The 16,501-nt window shown below is 41.4% G+C and overlaps 1 protein-coding gene across 1 annotated transcript in view; it reads left to right on the top strand.

Annotated features, from left to right (window-relative positions):
• The window catches only part of fbn2b (fibrillin 2b), a 67,335-nt gene that overhangs the window by 28,310 nt on the left and 22,524 nt on the right, over nt 1-16,501 (top strand). Inside the window, exons 7-15 of the mRNA XM_069522006.1 lie at nt 687-884; nt 3,988-4,113; nt 9,211-9,336; nt 13,076-13,228; nt 14,252-14,530; nt 14,667-14,810; nt 15,035-15,154; nt 15,606-15,731; nt 15,822-15,944. Coding sequence (XP_069378107.1) covers nt 687-884; nt 3,988-4,113; nt 9,211-9,336; nt 13,076-13,228; nt 14,252-14,530; nt 14,667-14,810; nt 15,035-15,154; nt 15,606-15,731; nt 15,822-15,944 — 1,395 coding nt within the window. The remainder of the gene's footprint in view (nt 1-686; nt 885-3,987; nt 4,114-9,210; nt 9,337-13,075; nt 13,229-14,251; nt 14,531-14,666; nt 14,811-15,034; nt 15,155-15,605; nt 15,732-15,821; nt 15,945-16,501) is intronic.

Below are 16,501 nucleotides of genomic sequence, written 5' to 3'. Positions count from 1 at the left end.
TGTTACTGATGATCACGCTGCCATTAGGCTGCTGATACTGTCATATTGATGGAAACAGAAACCTCCACTGTTCAGTGCACCATCAACTCCTAGTTAAAGCCGTGGAATGTGCTTCAGTGTTTCAGTCCAACGGGCTGACTTATTATCACAGAGATTTAATACATAGCAGTCATTCCAATCCTATTGCAAAATCCCTGCTGAAAGAACCAGCGTGGATGTGCTGTGCGGTTTAATCTGAGTAGGTTTAATAGGATAATGTCTGCCCTCTCGTGCTCTGACACGATCCCTTGTGTTGCTACCAACTCTCATATTGTTCCTCTTAAGTCCTGGTAAAAACCTGCTACTTATAAATGCTCCTCTTAGAAAGCCAATTGTGGCGCTAAAGACTAAACACTTGAAGCAATTAAACTGTGAGAATGTGTTTAAAGGTCCAGTGAGTAATTTCTCTGAAATCATCCTGTAATGTGGAGCCAATTTTTTTTTATCGCTTTGTCATTTAGTTAAATATCACTGAAAATATGGCTTGTGACCAAAGAGGCAATTTCTTATCCATGCACATTCTCTGGTTTCATTTAGTGCTGCACCAGATGTGTTCTAGGAAATGAATCATCGTTTCATCATTTAATGCCTCACATGGTAAAACAGTCATTAGCTAACAAAGGATACGTGCCTCTCTCCTACCACAGACTACCGGACCGGGCCATGTTTCACCCAGGTGAACAACCAGATGTGCCAGGGCCAGCTCAGTGGAATCGTCTGCACTAAAACTCTCTGCTGCGCCACCATTGGCCGAGCGTGGGGCCACCCCTGCGAGCAGTGCCCCGCCCAGCCACACCCCTGCAGACGAGGCTTCATCCCCAACATCCGCACCGGAGCCTGTCAAGGTCAAAACTCTCTCTCTTTTTCTCTTTCTTATACACACACCTGAACAGTGATGAAGGGGGACACTGATTATAACACAAAAATTCAAAAACACTGGCGAGCGCTTGTACACACCCACATACAACACTGTAACCATTCATTTATCCATCATCATCTCAGCGGCAGGTCCTACCCATAACATCCTCGAACTCGTGTTAACATCGTGCAGTGTGTTTACATGTAGCAAGAGGCCGGATACTAACTTATTATTTCCTGTTAATGTCTTCTGCAGGGGAAGCTACATGTGTCTCTATCTGCTGACAAAACAGTAAATAGATTCATGTGTCAGTGTCAGTTACTGTATCTGTGACATCTGTAGAGATTAGTTTATCCTCGTACTGTGTAATGCAGACATGTAGCTAACACATTAGATTCTGTTAGTGATTATGGTTGGATATCGTTTGGATTCTTTTCAATACCGTTTCAAAATCGATACTTTTGAAACAGTATCGGTGCGTAAATGATGCCAGAATTGATACTTTTTTCTTAAAACAAAAAACACAAAACAGTTGTCCATGATTAGAATTTTTTGTTTTCGTTTCTGAGGCAAATTGGAAATTTAAATTTAACATATTAACTGTTAACAGCTATTAAAATCACATAGCAAATAAAACCTGACCTAACAACAATCATTTAACACTAAATAACAGTGTCAGTGCTTAATACAGCAAAACTACTCCGAACTCGTCATCAGTTGTCCCTCCCCCCTCCGGGGCCAGGGACGCCTACACTCCTGGCTGATGTACTCGATAGATACATGACGTGCTGCCAGAGCCATGCAGAGAGTGAATTTGCACGAGAGTTAGGTATTTTGTTAACAAGACACATGCGGTGATGTTTATGTTGCCTGTAAGCAGTGAAAAGTATTTAAGTTCATAGCTCAGGCACTGAAATAAGGCATTAAAATCTGTGCTGTGATTTGGTCTAGTAGTGTTGGAGCCAGTGTCTGTTTAGCACCGGATGTCGATACCCAACCATTCTAATAATATGCGACTTACAAACAGAATAAGGACTGATTCATAAAGATTTGCTTTCCTTTCTTTCCCAGGATTTCCTGTTGTTTTAAGGGCACTCTGACACCTTAAAACTTTACTAGTTTGTAGCCGGACTGATATTTAGACAGTAAAAACATGTGCGTCATGCTCTCTGCAGCTCTGGAGTAACATCATCAAATTTACTTATTTCAGTGATCTTGGTTTTGGCTTGAAGACTTCAAACTTCAAACAGAAAAACTGCATTAAGATGTGGGGATGTGGTGTATAAAAAAAATTGGGCGTTTACATAGAGCAGATGGTCGAATTAAAGATTGCGTTATCTAATTGAGTTACAGTGAATCCAGTGTTTATTGCCTCACTCAAATGAGGATATCTCTATCTCAGAATTAAACTAAGCGTTTCTTTTTTTTAAATAGTCTCTTCCAAGTGCTCTAACTTTCTGAAAATGTAATTCTAACTTGCTGGAGCATCCCTTGTTAGCATCTGCAGTATATTAGACACACAATCGACTCATACTGCTCATCATTACTGAACAGATACACTATAGACATAACATAAGCAGCTCAGAGAGAACAAGGTAAATATGAACTGAGATTCAACTTTTTTCATTAACGTTCCTGCTGCTTGTGTGTCAGACTCTCTCCACATACCTTTCTAATAACCCTGGGCTCTGACCAGACTAAGCAATAAGACTACATCAATATACAGTATGACACATGTGGAGCGTCATGTCCAGCTGAGTCCAGCCAGACTCTATGTCGCGCCATCCCAGCTCCTCTGAGTTGGACACACCCAGCAGCATCCACAGCAGAGTGTGAGGGTATGAAGTATTTATATTGTAGCAGATGGCCACCCTTCAACTGTGTCAGAGCTAAGGACTATAAATGGATGTATTTTGTTCTTCGGTATTATAGCAAACTCTAGTGTCATTTACATATACACAAATAATAATCATACATTTCAGAGTACATTTTATTTCAAAAGCCAAAAAATGTGTTAAAGCAAATCAAATGGATGTAGCACATTTTCCCATAGTGCAAAAAGTAAATACATGTAGGATCTGTAGCTGGTTTGTATTCAGGTCCACTACGTCCTTTTCTCTTGGATGTGGCTGTTACCCATCTGCTCATATGTTAGAAGTATGCCAGTGTGAGACCAGACATCACTCATCTCTCTGTTACTCACATTCCTCCTCTCTGACTCTCTCACTGTCTTCCTGTTATTTCTTCTCTCTATGAATCCCTGTCTTTTCTCCCTTCTCTCCAATTCCCTGATCTCTCTCTCTCCCTCTCCCCTCTCTCTCTCATACACACACACACCAAGGCACCTAGCCGCCAGAGAGCCAAGAGCAGTGTCTTACTGGCAGCAGTACAAAGCGCACATGACCATGAATCCAAATGTAAGGATTTCACTTCACTCAGAATGTTGGCCAGTTGCTCTCCTCTCTCTCTCTCTCTCTCTCTCTCTCTCTCAGCACTACAGAGCTTTTTCAGCTTTTCTTTCTCTTTAATACCACGATTAAAGATTGAAGGATGATTATGAACGTTTATACAGTGTGTGTGTGTGTGTGTGTGAGAGCATGCAGGTGTGTTCAGGGGTCTTGGTTTTTTAGAGCATAGCTTGCAGATTCACAATGTGTGGATCCTGCTCATTGGCTGATGCAGCAGGGAGGATGAACCCACAGTGTGTGTGGATGTGTGTGTGACAGGATCAGATGGACAGCATTTTATAGGATCTCAGTCATATCCCCAATTCTGGAAAAATTGACTCACTCATTGAATGCTGGGAAAAAAGCGTACATTTAAAAAGTGATTTCCTGTTCAAACAAGAATCAAAGTGGGTCTTTCTGGAAGTGGTCTTAGACATCACAGTGGGTGCCAAGTTTCTTCTTGTCAAACCTTGCAAAAAAAAACCTGTCTGGGAATGAAGATCAGTGTTTTAGCAACAGAATAAGTGCCAGAAACACGAAAATGAAAATGTTCTTTGAACCATAGTTAGCTCACCGAATCACTTTTGTTTTTACCTGATTTTGTCTTTTCTCATCCATTTCTCTTCTTTCCCTTCCTCTTAGATGTGGATGAGTGTCAGGCAGTGCCAGGTCTGTGCGCCGGAGGCAACTGCATCAACACTGTTGGATCATATGAATGTAAATGTCCCGCCGGTCACCGTCAGAGTGAAACCAGCCACAAGTGTGAAGGTGAGTCCGATCTACAGCAGTACAGTAATGGTTAATTTAAGTTATATAGCACATTAACGGCAACAGGTCGACCCAAAGTGCCTCTACTGTACAGCAAAAGGAAACATAACAATGGACAAATGATAAGATGCACACTGTTAAATATTTAATTCATAGAAAAGACAAATACAGTTAAGTTAAGAGGATCAGTTAAAAAAGAAATAGCTGAACTAAAACACATAGATAAAGTAAAAAATATAAAGCACATAGATAAACTAAAACACAAATTACTGATAAAAAATTAAGAAAGACAGTTTATTGAGGACCACTGGTACAGTATTATGGTCACCATGTTACAAAATGCATGGCATTCAGATCAGTGCCACCCTGGTCAATAAACTTTGATCTGCTGCCATAATTCTCAAGATTCTCAGCAGTGAATAAAGCAGTGAACTGACTTTCACACATGCTTGTAAGAAGAAAGGCACCAGGGCGACAGTTACAATTACAAGCCGAGTCAGAATTACAAGTCTTCATTACTGTGAACATCTGTTGTACTGAGGTGTCCTTGAGCAAGACGCTGTTTTCCGGCTCTGCTGTAGATCTGAAACTAATCTAATGGAAAATGCAGTGGTTAAAGCAGTGAACGCAACTGACACGCCTTGGGCCAAACTACGAATTACAAACTTACTGTTACCATCGAATCTACAGAGTAATTCACTATTTAGTCTCTAAAACCCATCGATATAAACATAAAGACAGAGCCCAAAAGTGAATCCAGTGCTTCTTGATCACCACCTGGTGGCTGGCTGCAGTATCGATCCTAAATCTTGCCTCTTCCATGTTAGTGGATGGGACATGGACCTTACTAAAAGGTCAAAGTACACGACAAATACTTTTTTCTCAAAGATGGTTTCTGTTTTTTTTGAGGAGTTCAAACCAACTGTTTGTCCAAATGTTACCTTTTAAACAAGCGCCATCACCAGTCACTACTTCATAGACTTTAAATACAGTCTATGATCATGACAAACGAAGCAAGCCTTTTAGTATTCTTAGTTTTATAATTGAAATAATGAATTGATATTTTGATGTTGAATTGCTAAAGTATGGAAGACTACATCAACTCTATTTGCATGCAGTGAGGTTGAGTTTGTGAACTCATTGCCCTTCAAATAAGATTTGGTTGATTTGATAGTGACCGTCATGGAGCGTGCACTTAGGGACAACTCTGGGTTGGCTTTGATCACTTGACAAATCTCTGAGGGCTGACGACATGTTCATAGTGGAAGAAGTCTGAACATGTGCACTCAAACACACACACACGTCAAGCACATACACACTTACACACACACACACACACACACACAGCGAAGTGGATTCACATTACAATGTGTTGATTGGATGGAATTTAAACAATGCCCAGGCTAAACAGTCTGACAGTCAGGCAGCGTTTGTGTCTCTTGGACTGAAGCCGTTGTGTTCTTAGTCTTCAGGGAGGATTACAGAAAGCTCTCGAAACTGTTGCGCCAGTGATCGTAGCGTATAAGCGCATGAATTTCCATCTAAATTCTCCTTCTATTAATCTGTAGTATGCCTTAGAGCTGTACCAGCTACAGGAAAAAAATACAACTATTACTCGCTGGAAACTGGCATCTCCACCTTCAAGATTGATGAGAAGCAATCACTGTAAAACTTACCAGAAAGTGATTTATGTCCCTGTGAATGAAGGAGGAAACAGACAGGCTGACTTAACTAATTCACCAGTCCCGCTCTCAGTTGTGGTTTTGGGCGAATGCCACTTCAGTTAAGGTATTACTGTAAGGAGAGAGTGAGCGCTTCCAGAGATGCTGGGCAACGCTAATAGAAACTTTGGGTGTGGATGTTGTAGCCACATTCCAGCTGGTTTATATTCACGCCACTCAAGGACACTGAGACAAAGAAACACAGGTTAGGATTAGGATGGGATGGAGAGGATTAGGACTTTCTCAGGATTCGAAAAGTCCTGTAAACTCGCTACCCTCTCACCTTCATGTTACATTAAACTTGCTTTATTGATCGATAGTGTTTACTGGTGATTATGTGATGTTCCCATCAGTCTACATACAGTGTTACCTGTATTTTATTCAGCAAAAGTAATCATGGTCATAATAGAACTAGAGCTGCAACTAATTATTGTACTATTTTCTAAAAAAACATCTTCCTCCAGGTACTTTGAATTCAAACATTTAATCTGTAAAAGGAAGAAGAATTTGATCAGGTCACCATTTACAAAGTTTCCAACCTGGAAAACAAACTGATGTTCTGGGAGAACAGTGAAAAGTCTGAAAATGTAAAACTGAAATACAAAATAATGTTTGCAAGAATTTGAATTCTTTTTTTTTTTCAAGCTTCCAAACAAAGTTTCAGAACACAACATCTTTTGTATTGATGATCATTTCCAGTTGTTTTGGTTGAAAAATGAACCCTCATTTCAGTTCCAGTACTGATTTGTTGATTTAAGGGTTTTTTGAGCTATTCTCATTTGACCCATGCGGAGCGAGAAAAGAAAGAGTTCAGTGTTTGTTAAGCTTGTAAAACAAAACAACGACTGTGACGTGTTTCTGAAGTCATGGATATGCAGGAAACACACGTTGAGTGAAATCTCTTTAACAATCAGCACAGCTCCTCCGGGGGAGGGTTTTTATTGAATTGCCCTGTAAGCTAATGCACAAACGGCCTCTCTGGGCGCTTTCACAGAGAAATTAGTGAGGGTTTGGAGCAGTTAAGATAAAGTGCAGTTAAGATGTCATGGGTGTCTGATAGTTCTCGGGCAAAAACAAGGCACCTGGTTTTATAGGCGGCTTTTAGCTCAGACTGTGCTTAACAGTCTCTCCTTTTCCCACTTCTCCTCCACCTCTTTCTGCTTTTTTGTGCTTCTCCTTCCATTTTCCTTCCATAAATACAGTCCTCTGGCTGAAAACCAGCTGTTTGTGCTGAACAAAGAAACACTTACAGCAACCGGGAGACTTTCTCATTACAGGCCTCCCTGACGCTACGACACTTGGAGATTGTCACACAGAGAAAGTTTCACACATCAGAGTTTAGATGAAATGGAAAAAAATGCCAAATTACACTCATACATAATCTTGAGGGGTTTTATATACTGAAGAGTGTTACAGATGTTTGCACACATTGCAGATTTGATGGCTCCATCACAGACATTTATCCAGGTGACACACATTTCCCTTCGCACACACGGTCAGTCCCGCAGCGTTGTGTCTGTGCAGAGCGTAACGTCTGGCGTGCTGTTGTTGGTGCTGACACAAGGTTTATTTGGCGGGGCTTTTACAGCTTTACCTAGGCCCTCTGCCACTACTGTCAGACACAAGTCAGCAGGGGAAGCACAGCCTCTCAGATTCCAACACACACACACACACACATCCACACTCAGATGCAGGCACGTATACGCAGAACAACTCACCAGGGTTTAAGTTACTGCTAAAAGAACTAACACTAACACACCCTTCGTTTTTCCAGCTGCGAAATGCAAAGGGCACACACACACACACACACACACACACACACACATACACACACACACACATATGTATACATACACATACACACACACACACATACATATACACACACAGTACCACATGCACCACGTCTGCACTTATTCTGTTATTATGCCCCACAGTGGTGCAGTAATTACGTATGCGTATAAATAAGTGTCACATCATAAAACCCCAATACGTTCTGGAACTTCACTTTGGGTTTCCCCCGTCATGGAGCAGTGAGGCGCCCGCTCCCTGAATAATAGAACTTAATACCGTCATAAAGTGCACCACACCGAGGTGGGCCCTGCCAAGTACCATGCCCAGGTACTCTCACATATTGTCCACATCTCTGAGTCCCACCATGACATGTTTAAATCAGTATGTTGTTCCCATAGATTCTATGATTGTGGCTTTTAATATTACATACATAAGTATCACTTTTAACCTGCATATATATTTAATCTCAGTTTAGATTGAACAATTCTTTGTTCTCTCTCTTTTATTTCAATATACTCTAATTTTCTAATTCCACTTATTACTTTAGGTATTGTTAGAAATGTTCACTACAAAAAAGAGATGATGAGAGAAGTTAGGAAAGTCCAAGCCAACATACTGCACTTGATTTTTGAATTATGAGGCCAACTCAAAGTCAACTCCAAAGAAAAGCTGGGCCAGGAAATTATCCTTTGTTCTGATGATTTATCTTTCTTAAACTTATAATTTTGAGTTGGCCAGACTAAGAATTCCAAACAAGAGAAGGAGTAGTAAACATTTGTCCAGTTGCTGTCCTGTTTCTGTAAAACCCCTGCAAATCTGCTGGTTGACCCTGTTCTAAACCTGGCCTGACTTTAACTGGAGCGCATTCTGGTCCGAACTTCTACTAGACTGAACTCAAGTACTGAGGCCAACTTTACACAATAAACCTAAAGTTAGTTAAAGCAAATGCAATGTTGAGTTTATAATGCAGTTAGATATTTAGTGCTGTTTATTCTTACATCAATGTTTCACATCATTTTTACAGTATTTCAATAGTAAGTGCTGATATGATTCTTTTCTCCAAAACCTCTTTGTCATTTAATGTTGGAACCTGAGCTACACAAATGTTTTGAACTCACAAACTAAAAAACTATTCAAAAAAGTGTTTAGATTTAGGCAAAGGATGAGTTGAGAGGATTGAAAATCTAACAAGGTGTTGATATGTGACAGTAGTTGTTGCTATAGACACACTTTGTAAATATCTCCTACAATACAGTTGTAAATGCTCAGACTGTTTTATAGTGAGGCTCATACACTTGACAGTACTGATTTTCCTCCCTCATAAGTTTACACTGTCAGAGGGTTTCTGTTCAATTCCAGTAATTCCTCTTTATTAGGCAACGGATCCATTTAGTTTGATTAATTTTCCAGAAAGGAGAAACTGTTGCTCCAGTGAAATAAACACTGCAGGACACTACTGCATTTTTCCAAACAAAGAAAATTTGAACACTGGAACACGTTTTAGTGGCTTCAGGCGTTAGTCCCCGACAGATGTGTCCTGTGAAGTGATAAACGTTGTGACCGGTGTAACTGTGTGTTTCAGATATCGATGAATGCAGCACCATCCCTGGTGTGTGTGATGGCGGAGAGTGCACCAACACCGCCGGTAGCTACGTCTGCACCTGTCCACGAGGCTACATCTCCAGCACAGATGGTTCCAGATGTGTGGGTGAGTCTCACAGACATTACCAGCATTCCACTCTCTCATTTGTGATTTCCTCACCCCCTGGCTAGCTTAACGCCTCACATCTGGTCAGCAACGTCCCTCTCTCCCTCCCTCCCTCCCTCCATCACAGCTTCCTGTGACTGGAGTTCTGATGAGTCAAGCTGGCCTACAGACCTGTGGTCACCATATGCAGACAAACACACTTGCACGCACTGTTTGGCCTTGACAGCATTAATCTACTCTAATGTTAGTGCTGCTCTTACTCATTCACACACACATGCCCTGACACACATACCTTACTGACATGTCCCATGAAACACTACCAGGTGTTAATGTATTCCTGAGATGGTCAGCCCATCGTGGCAGTCAAACACAACCAGGTGTTAATATATTATTTCAAGATTTGGCCCAAAAGACGCACAGATCAGGGTCTTTCTGTTTCATCCTCTCAGCATCGGAGGCCCAGTCTGGTTTTCTCATGTTTTACTACACATTGTATTCACCCTGTTTAAGTTCTTTTCTCTATTTACCACAACCCCTCTGCCCTGTCATCTGCAGAAAATAACAAGGTGCTCTGTTTTTGTTTTGGAAATAAGGAAAAGAGGAAATGGGTTGAGAATGCAAAATTCCTCATTCCCAAATCCCAGACTCACATGTGCCCACACGTGCACATAGGGCTGATGTCAAGCTATAGCCTTAAGCATATTAACTTTAAAGGTACAAAGCATATGATGATTGAAAGGGAAGATGCAAAACAAAAGTTAACTAACCTTGACAAATTGCAACCAATGAAGTCTATGCCTCCAAGATATGTGGACGTTAACATTAAACATGTTTGTGATTGCTACACATGTCTTTTCAATGCCACAGGCATTAAAATGCTGCTGTTAGATAATGAGTTGACCATGGTGTCTGCTGAGAGTTGCATACTTGTTCCAATCACATGTACATAGCTCACAAAAAGGGCTGTGACCATACTTTGGCAGATGTAAATCTACATGTAGGTACTGGAGGAGGAGAAGAAAAGGGTATGATGCAATAAATAAATAAAAAGTAAAAAGAAGAAAGAAAAGATCAAAAACTGGAAATAGAAGGAAGAGGTGAACTATTCAAATTATTTTGATGTTTTTTCTCACACAAATATAAATAAATGTTCTCGCTGGCAGCTTGGTGTGAGTGTTTTACTGTGCTGTGCTGTGTTGTGTGTGTATGTGTGCGTGCATGCATGTGCGTGTGTTGTAGAACACTGAGGCTGTGTGGTTCACCCAAACCCAAGGGTTCTCCATCTGTCTGACTTTATGCGTGTCCATACTTTTCTTTTTTCTCCCACTCCACTGCCATCCCCTTTCTTCTTTTTTCCCCCTGAAGTGATATATCTCTCTTTCTTTGTTTCTCACTTTCTCTTTGTTTTTCTTCTGTAGTAAAGCACGGATCACTCCAGAGCTCATTCCTACAGCTAGATCTGTAATTTACGTTAGAAAGTCTCCCTGTTTTCTCTGGAGTTCTCTATCTGACTTTGGAGGTTTTCTCTTGTTCCGTCTCCTCTGGCTATTGTTTTGTTTTGTTTTTTTCCAAACTTTTAATCTCTAAAAACGAAGCATTCCCACTCTCTCATCCTCCTTATCTATCTCACTGTTTCCTCTTGGCTCTTTTTTTCTCCTCCCAGTCTCTGACATCTGGATCCTGCACCTCACTTCCTTTAGTTTGCTCCTCTGCAGCCTGCTGAAGGGAAAGAAAGAAAAAGAGAGAGAACAAATAAAACAGGTGCCAGACACAACCCCCATATATCCTTCCCTCCGTCTCTGTCAATCTTCCAAAATGGAAGAGATTGGAAGGAGACAACGGCAGAGATAAGAAAATCCAAACAAAACCAGACCAGATCGGACCTGGTCCAAGAAGACCTTTTGATAATTCCTGAGCAGGGATTCAAACTCACATCTAAGAACAAAACTATGTTTGAAAATGAGACATGATGAACTCTGCTTGTTTCCTGGTCCACTTTGATGAAATTCTCCATATTCTTTGTGTGTTTGCGGCCAGAACATGAAGTAAATAAAGAGAGTGAACTGTTTGTACATATAGGTTCATTAAGTGTTCTTCTTTGCTTGCCCACATGTTTAAGATGTGGGATGTATTTTTCTGGTTTGGGAGCTTCACTATGTGACTCTAGGTGTTGTGCCCTGTGTTTTGTGGGATGTTCTGTACAATGATGCAGTGATCCAGGGGGAGCTGGTTGTTGTTGTGTGTGTGGGGGGGACTGACAGTAATCAGAGCCTAATGCCCTGTCACATGGTTGAGACTCGGAAAAAATACAGAGGAGTCGTCCAGTCAGTCAGTCTGTGAAAACACCTCGGCAAATGAAAGCATATGCTTCTCATGTAGTGGAGGAACACTAGCGAGCAAACCACGGTCTGGATCCAATTTAAGTCATCATCGTCCTCATCAGCAAAGCCCCACCCACCCCCTCACCCCCGTTCTCCTCCACCTCCACCACCACCACTGACTCCAGTTCGCTCATTCCTAGGGGATGTTTTGGGGATGAGTCTCTTGTTATTTGTGTGTTTTTTATGTATTTGTATAAGCATGTGTGTGTGTGTGTGTGTGTGTGTTTGTGTGTGTACAGGTAGACATGTGTGTGTGTGTGTGTGTGTGTACTGTACCCTGTGCTCCCAGACACAGCACAGCGGCCTCATGTTCTGTCTAATTGGCAGGAATTGCTCCACATGGAACTAATTAATTCCAGACTGCTGGCTCATTAGTGACTTAATCGACTTGTGCTCCTCCCCCCACCCCCACCCCCACCCCTCACTTCACTCTGCTATTTCTTCCTTTTTTTTTTTCCTGTAGGAGCATTTTCACATATGTCATCCAATCTTTGAAATAACACACATGGGTTCTCTATCTCTCTCCCTCTTTCTCAGTCCATCTTTTTCTTACTCTTTCTTGGTATGTTTCCGAAATACCCAGAACTGCCCCCCCACCCCATGTCTCCCCACCCCCCCTTCGATTTACTCCTTACACACGCTCTTTGAACCCCAGGCCCCTCTACTGCCCCACCGACCCTGACCTGGCAAACTGTAACAAATAATACCCCTTTTTGAGGCCCTTCAGATGCCTGCAGTTAGTCGAGACCCCAGGCAACCTCTCCCACTGCTGGCCCATAAACAAGCTTCCTCCCCAGCCACCATGGAGAGGGCAGAACAACTGCCATGCTGATCTGAGAGGGGCTTTTATTACCTGTCACCTTTTCTCACATGTAACATAAGTGTTGGACCTGGAAATATGACCTAAAGTGCTAAATTTAAAGATCAACTAAACAATGTGTTGAAAAGTTGTGTTTCACTGCCCTGTTCAGCAGAAAAGCCGAAACATTAACACTGGAATTCAGCTACATTTTTGGGATATTTGAGGTTGGGTCATGAGGTCATCAGGCTAAACAGGGTATTACAGATGTCCCTCTCCACAGAAACACTTCCAACACTGGGGATCTAGTTCCTCTATTTGTTTGAGTGTTTTCTTGCATACAAATTTTGTGATTGTATTAGACTGTTTCACTCTAATGTAGTCGTCTCTAAAATTATCCTTGTCATGCACCCACAGGAAACAGGGAACTCACAAAGACTCAAATATACCTTACATAAAACATATTATCATAAAACCATCATACATCATAAAAAAAACTTAAAATGCAGTTTGTTACTTGTCCAGTCTTCTCATTATGTCCATGTGTCTCCTCTTTCAGACCAGCGCGTGGGGACCTGTTTCTCTGCTCTGGCTAATGGCCGTTGTGCTGCCGAGCTGACTGGTCAGTACACCAAGATGCAGTGTTGCTGTGACACAGGACGCTGCTGGGCGTTGGGACAGATCCCTGAGATGTGCCCCGTCAGAGGTTCTGGTGAGAACAAGCACAAAAACAACACATTCTGAGTCAGAAGATACATGAAAACCCCATGTTTTAGTTGTTGACAACCACACAGGCTTATACCAACATCTGTGTTGTTGCTACCAAAGCGATGAATGTGAGCGAATGATCCATCACTCTCTTCCTGTGGGGACAAAAACTGGTACTACCCAACAATGGATTGTCTATGATTTGGCACGAACAAAGGCAGTAAATAAAGCCATGACTGTGTAAATGGTTCACAAGCCAAATTAATTCAACACTGTAATGTTTAACCAGACAAGACTGACTTTGTTGGAGAGAGGCTGCTTTGAGTTTGTGTGTGTGTGTGCGTGTGTGCATGTGTGTGTGACAGCAGGGGCCAGAGCAATCGCTCAAACTGATGAGCATGATGTCATGAAGACAAAATAAAAAGAGAAAGATGGAAAAGATTTATGTGACGATAATGACCCATCATCTTTTTCAGTCAAGCTGGAATCCAGAAAGTCTTCCCCTGCGTGAGACAATGTGATCCATAACTGATCTGTAACAGAATGTTCTCTTTGTCTCACTGGCATCATTCTGTGAACAGTGTATTTGATTTAGTGACAAAAGACGAGCAAAACATACAAACAAACATACTAAACAATAACATAGACACTCGCAAGTACATGGATCGTGTTCCTTTTTTAGCTCATATGTACAGACACAATAAAGTTACTGTAACTTCATGCTAAGGTGGAGCAGAACAGCTCATCAAGTGCAGTGTGACATACATTTTTCTCTTATTGCTTGGTCAGGCTTCGCTCCAGTTAAAGCATGTGAATCCAGTAAAACTCTTACAGGAGACAGTCAGTTCTGAAAGAACATCAACATTTACTGTAAAGGGCAGCAGCGTTTCTGGATTTCATTTAGCCCCATACGTACACCATAGGACTTCAAATCAATAGGCTGAATTACTGTATTATTAGATTCTTGATCAAAAAATCTTTTAACAGTTTGCATCCGCTCACTCTGTGATCTCTGTTTCTCTTGCAGATGAGTTCAGGCGTCTGTGTATTGTAGGCGTCCCCCAGGGACACGGTCTCCCTCATGGCTACCCTAATGGACACTTCCCCAACAATGGCAATGGTTTCAACTATGGCCACAAGTTCCCCAGTGTACCTAACGGTAATGGCAATGGGGGCATCGGTGGCAACGGTGGAGGAAGTTTCGGAGGTAACGGTGGGAGCTTTGGAGGAAATGGAGGAAGCTTCGGAGGAAATGGAGGAAGCTTTGGGGGCAACGGAGGAGGACGTCTGAACCATCAACACATAGGTGAGTCTTTCTGTGGATCTGAAAGTGTCGAAAAGAGTTCGTTACGGACTTGAAAACATTAATCATTTCATTTTAAATGTTGTATTGTTATTTGCAGGCTATGTTTGGGTAAATCCTCCTGTTTGTGTTTTCTCAGGAACTGTCTCTGTGAACGACTCCATTGACGTGTGCAAACATTTCACCAACCTCTGTCTTAATGGACGCTGCATTCCCACACCCACAAGCTACCGCTGTGAATGCAACATGGGCTACAGACAGGATGTCCGCGGGGAGTGTATCGGTAAAAACACACTCATACACACTGTCTAAAAGTACATGTAATGTTCAGTTGTCACGAACCTCACTGAGCCATATAGGCAGACAAAAAGGAGTGACAGCTTATACTGTGCACTGCACTGCCATCTTCTGCTGATGTTGGGAACTTAGTACAAGTGTAGGAGAACTCTACTAAAATGTGAATTGTGTTCTTGGTTTTTTTGATTTACTTTATTTTTCTCTCTCCAGATGTGGATGAGTGTGTGAGTAATCCTTGTATCAATGGAGACTGTGTCAACACACCTGGATCGTACCACTGCAAGTGCCACGAGGGCTACCAAGGAACACCAACCAAACAAGCCTGTATCGGTAGGTTCCTTTAACATTAATTTAGTACACACATATAACTGAGGTGGTATAAACTCATTTAACTAAAGTCTTGGTGTGCAGTATGAGGCTGATATGAGTCTTTCACACACATATCAGTTTATATGTTTGTACTGATATGAAAAACCTGTACTTTACAGCATGAGTGAAGTTTTAAATACAGTATTCTTTCTATTTGTTTCATATAGTTTTTTATAATAAAGTTAATGGTTAAACTGTAAAATATAAAGCCTCAATTATGTTTCTTTGCCATAAGTTTTTGACAAAGAATCATTGCCAATTCTTTTTAAATGTATTACTTATTTTTATATAACTCCCTAATTTTGGTATAGGCATCGCTCCCCGAAAATATATATCTGTCAGGCTCTCGTGCACAATGTACTATGATTTATATTTAAAGGACAATTAATAAACCTTTCTCTCCTCTCTTTAGATATCGATGAGTGCATAATGAATGGAGTGATGTGTCGCAACGGCCGCTGTGTCAACACTGAGGGAAGTTTTCAGTGTATCTGTAATGCTGGATTTGAGCTGACTCCAGATGGAAAGAATTGCATTGGTAATAAACCATCTCAAAAACAGGTTTAACCTCATATGAACATTTCACCTTCATAAACTTGATCAAATTCCTGTTGTCTTGACCCTCCAGATCATGATGAATGTGCCACCACCAACATGTGTCTCAACGGCATGTGCATCAACGAGGACGGTAGCTTCAAGTGTATCTGCAAGCCTGGCTTTGCGCTCGCACCTAATGGACGCTACTGTACCGGTGAGTGTGATTTATGAATTACAAACAGCGACCTCAAAACTTGGGACGGATTCAAACAGGCTGCTTCAAAACGGTGTTGACAGATTTGGTGTTCTTTGAAATCCTGCAGACTGCAGTTTGAACCCATTTCAGCTCAGTTTTGTTTCAGAAGTCAAGAGTTTTGAAACATGCTGTTAGGTGGAGTCAAGAAAAAAAGACAGATAGATTAGATGGATACATTTATGAGTCTCTGTTGAGAGATGTTGTCTGGGAGTTTCGAGAGTGGCTGTCATTCCATCGCGGTCTCACCATAACAGAGTGCAGGTGCACACCCCAAATATAGCACACGTCATTCTAGATAATGCTAAGTCCTCATGACCTGATTTTCTGTTATTCATATCTTTTCATACATGAGTGTTTATTCTTACTTTCTTTTAAATAGAGCATTAAAAATCAAAACAACAGAATACAATTCAGAGAGGATCACATTTTAAGGGAGTAATTTAATTTATGACTTTTATTCTGAAAAAGTTGGAGCCTTTTCCCCTTTCATTTTGTAATGTAGCCAATGGGAAAGA

This window comes from Paralichthys olivaceus, chromosome 3 (genome assembly GCF_024713975.1).
Source record: "Paralichthys olivaceus isolate ysfri-2021 chromosome 3, ASM2471397v2, whole genome shotgun sequence".
NCBI classification, from domain to species: Eukaryota; Metazoa; Chordata; class Actinopteri; order Pleuronectiformes; family Paralichthyidae; genus Paralichthys; species Paralichthys olivaceus.
Note: the sequence above shows the minus strand (reverse complement) of the source record. Positions and strands in the feature narration are given on the sequence as shown.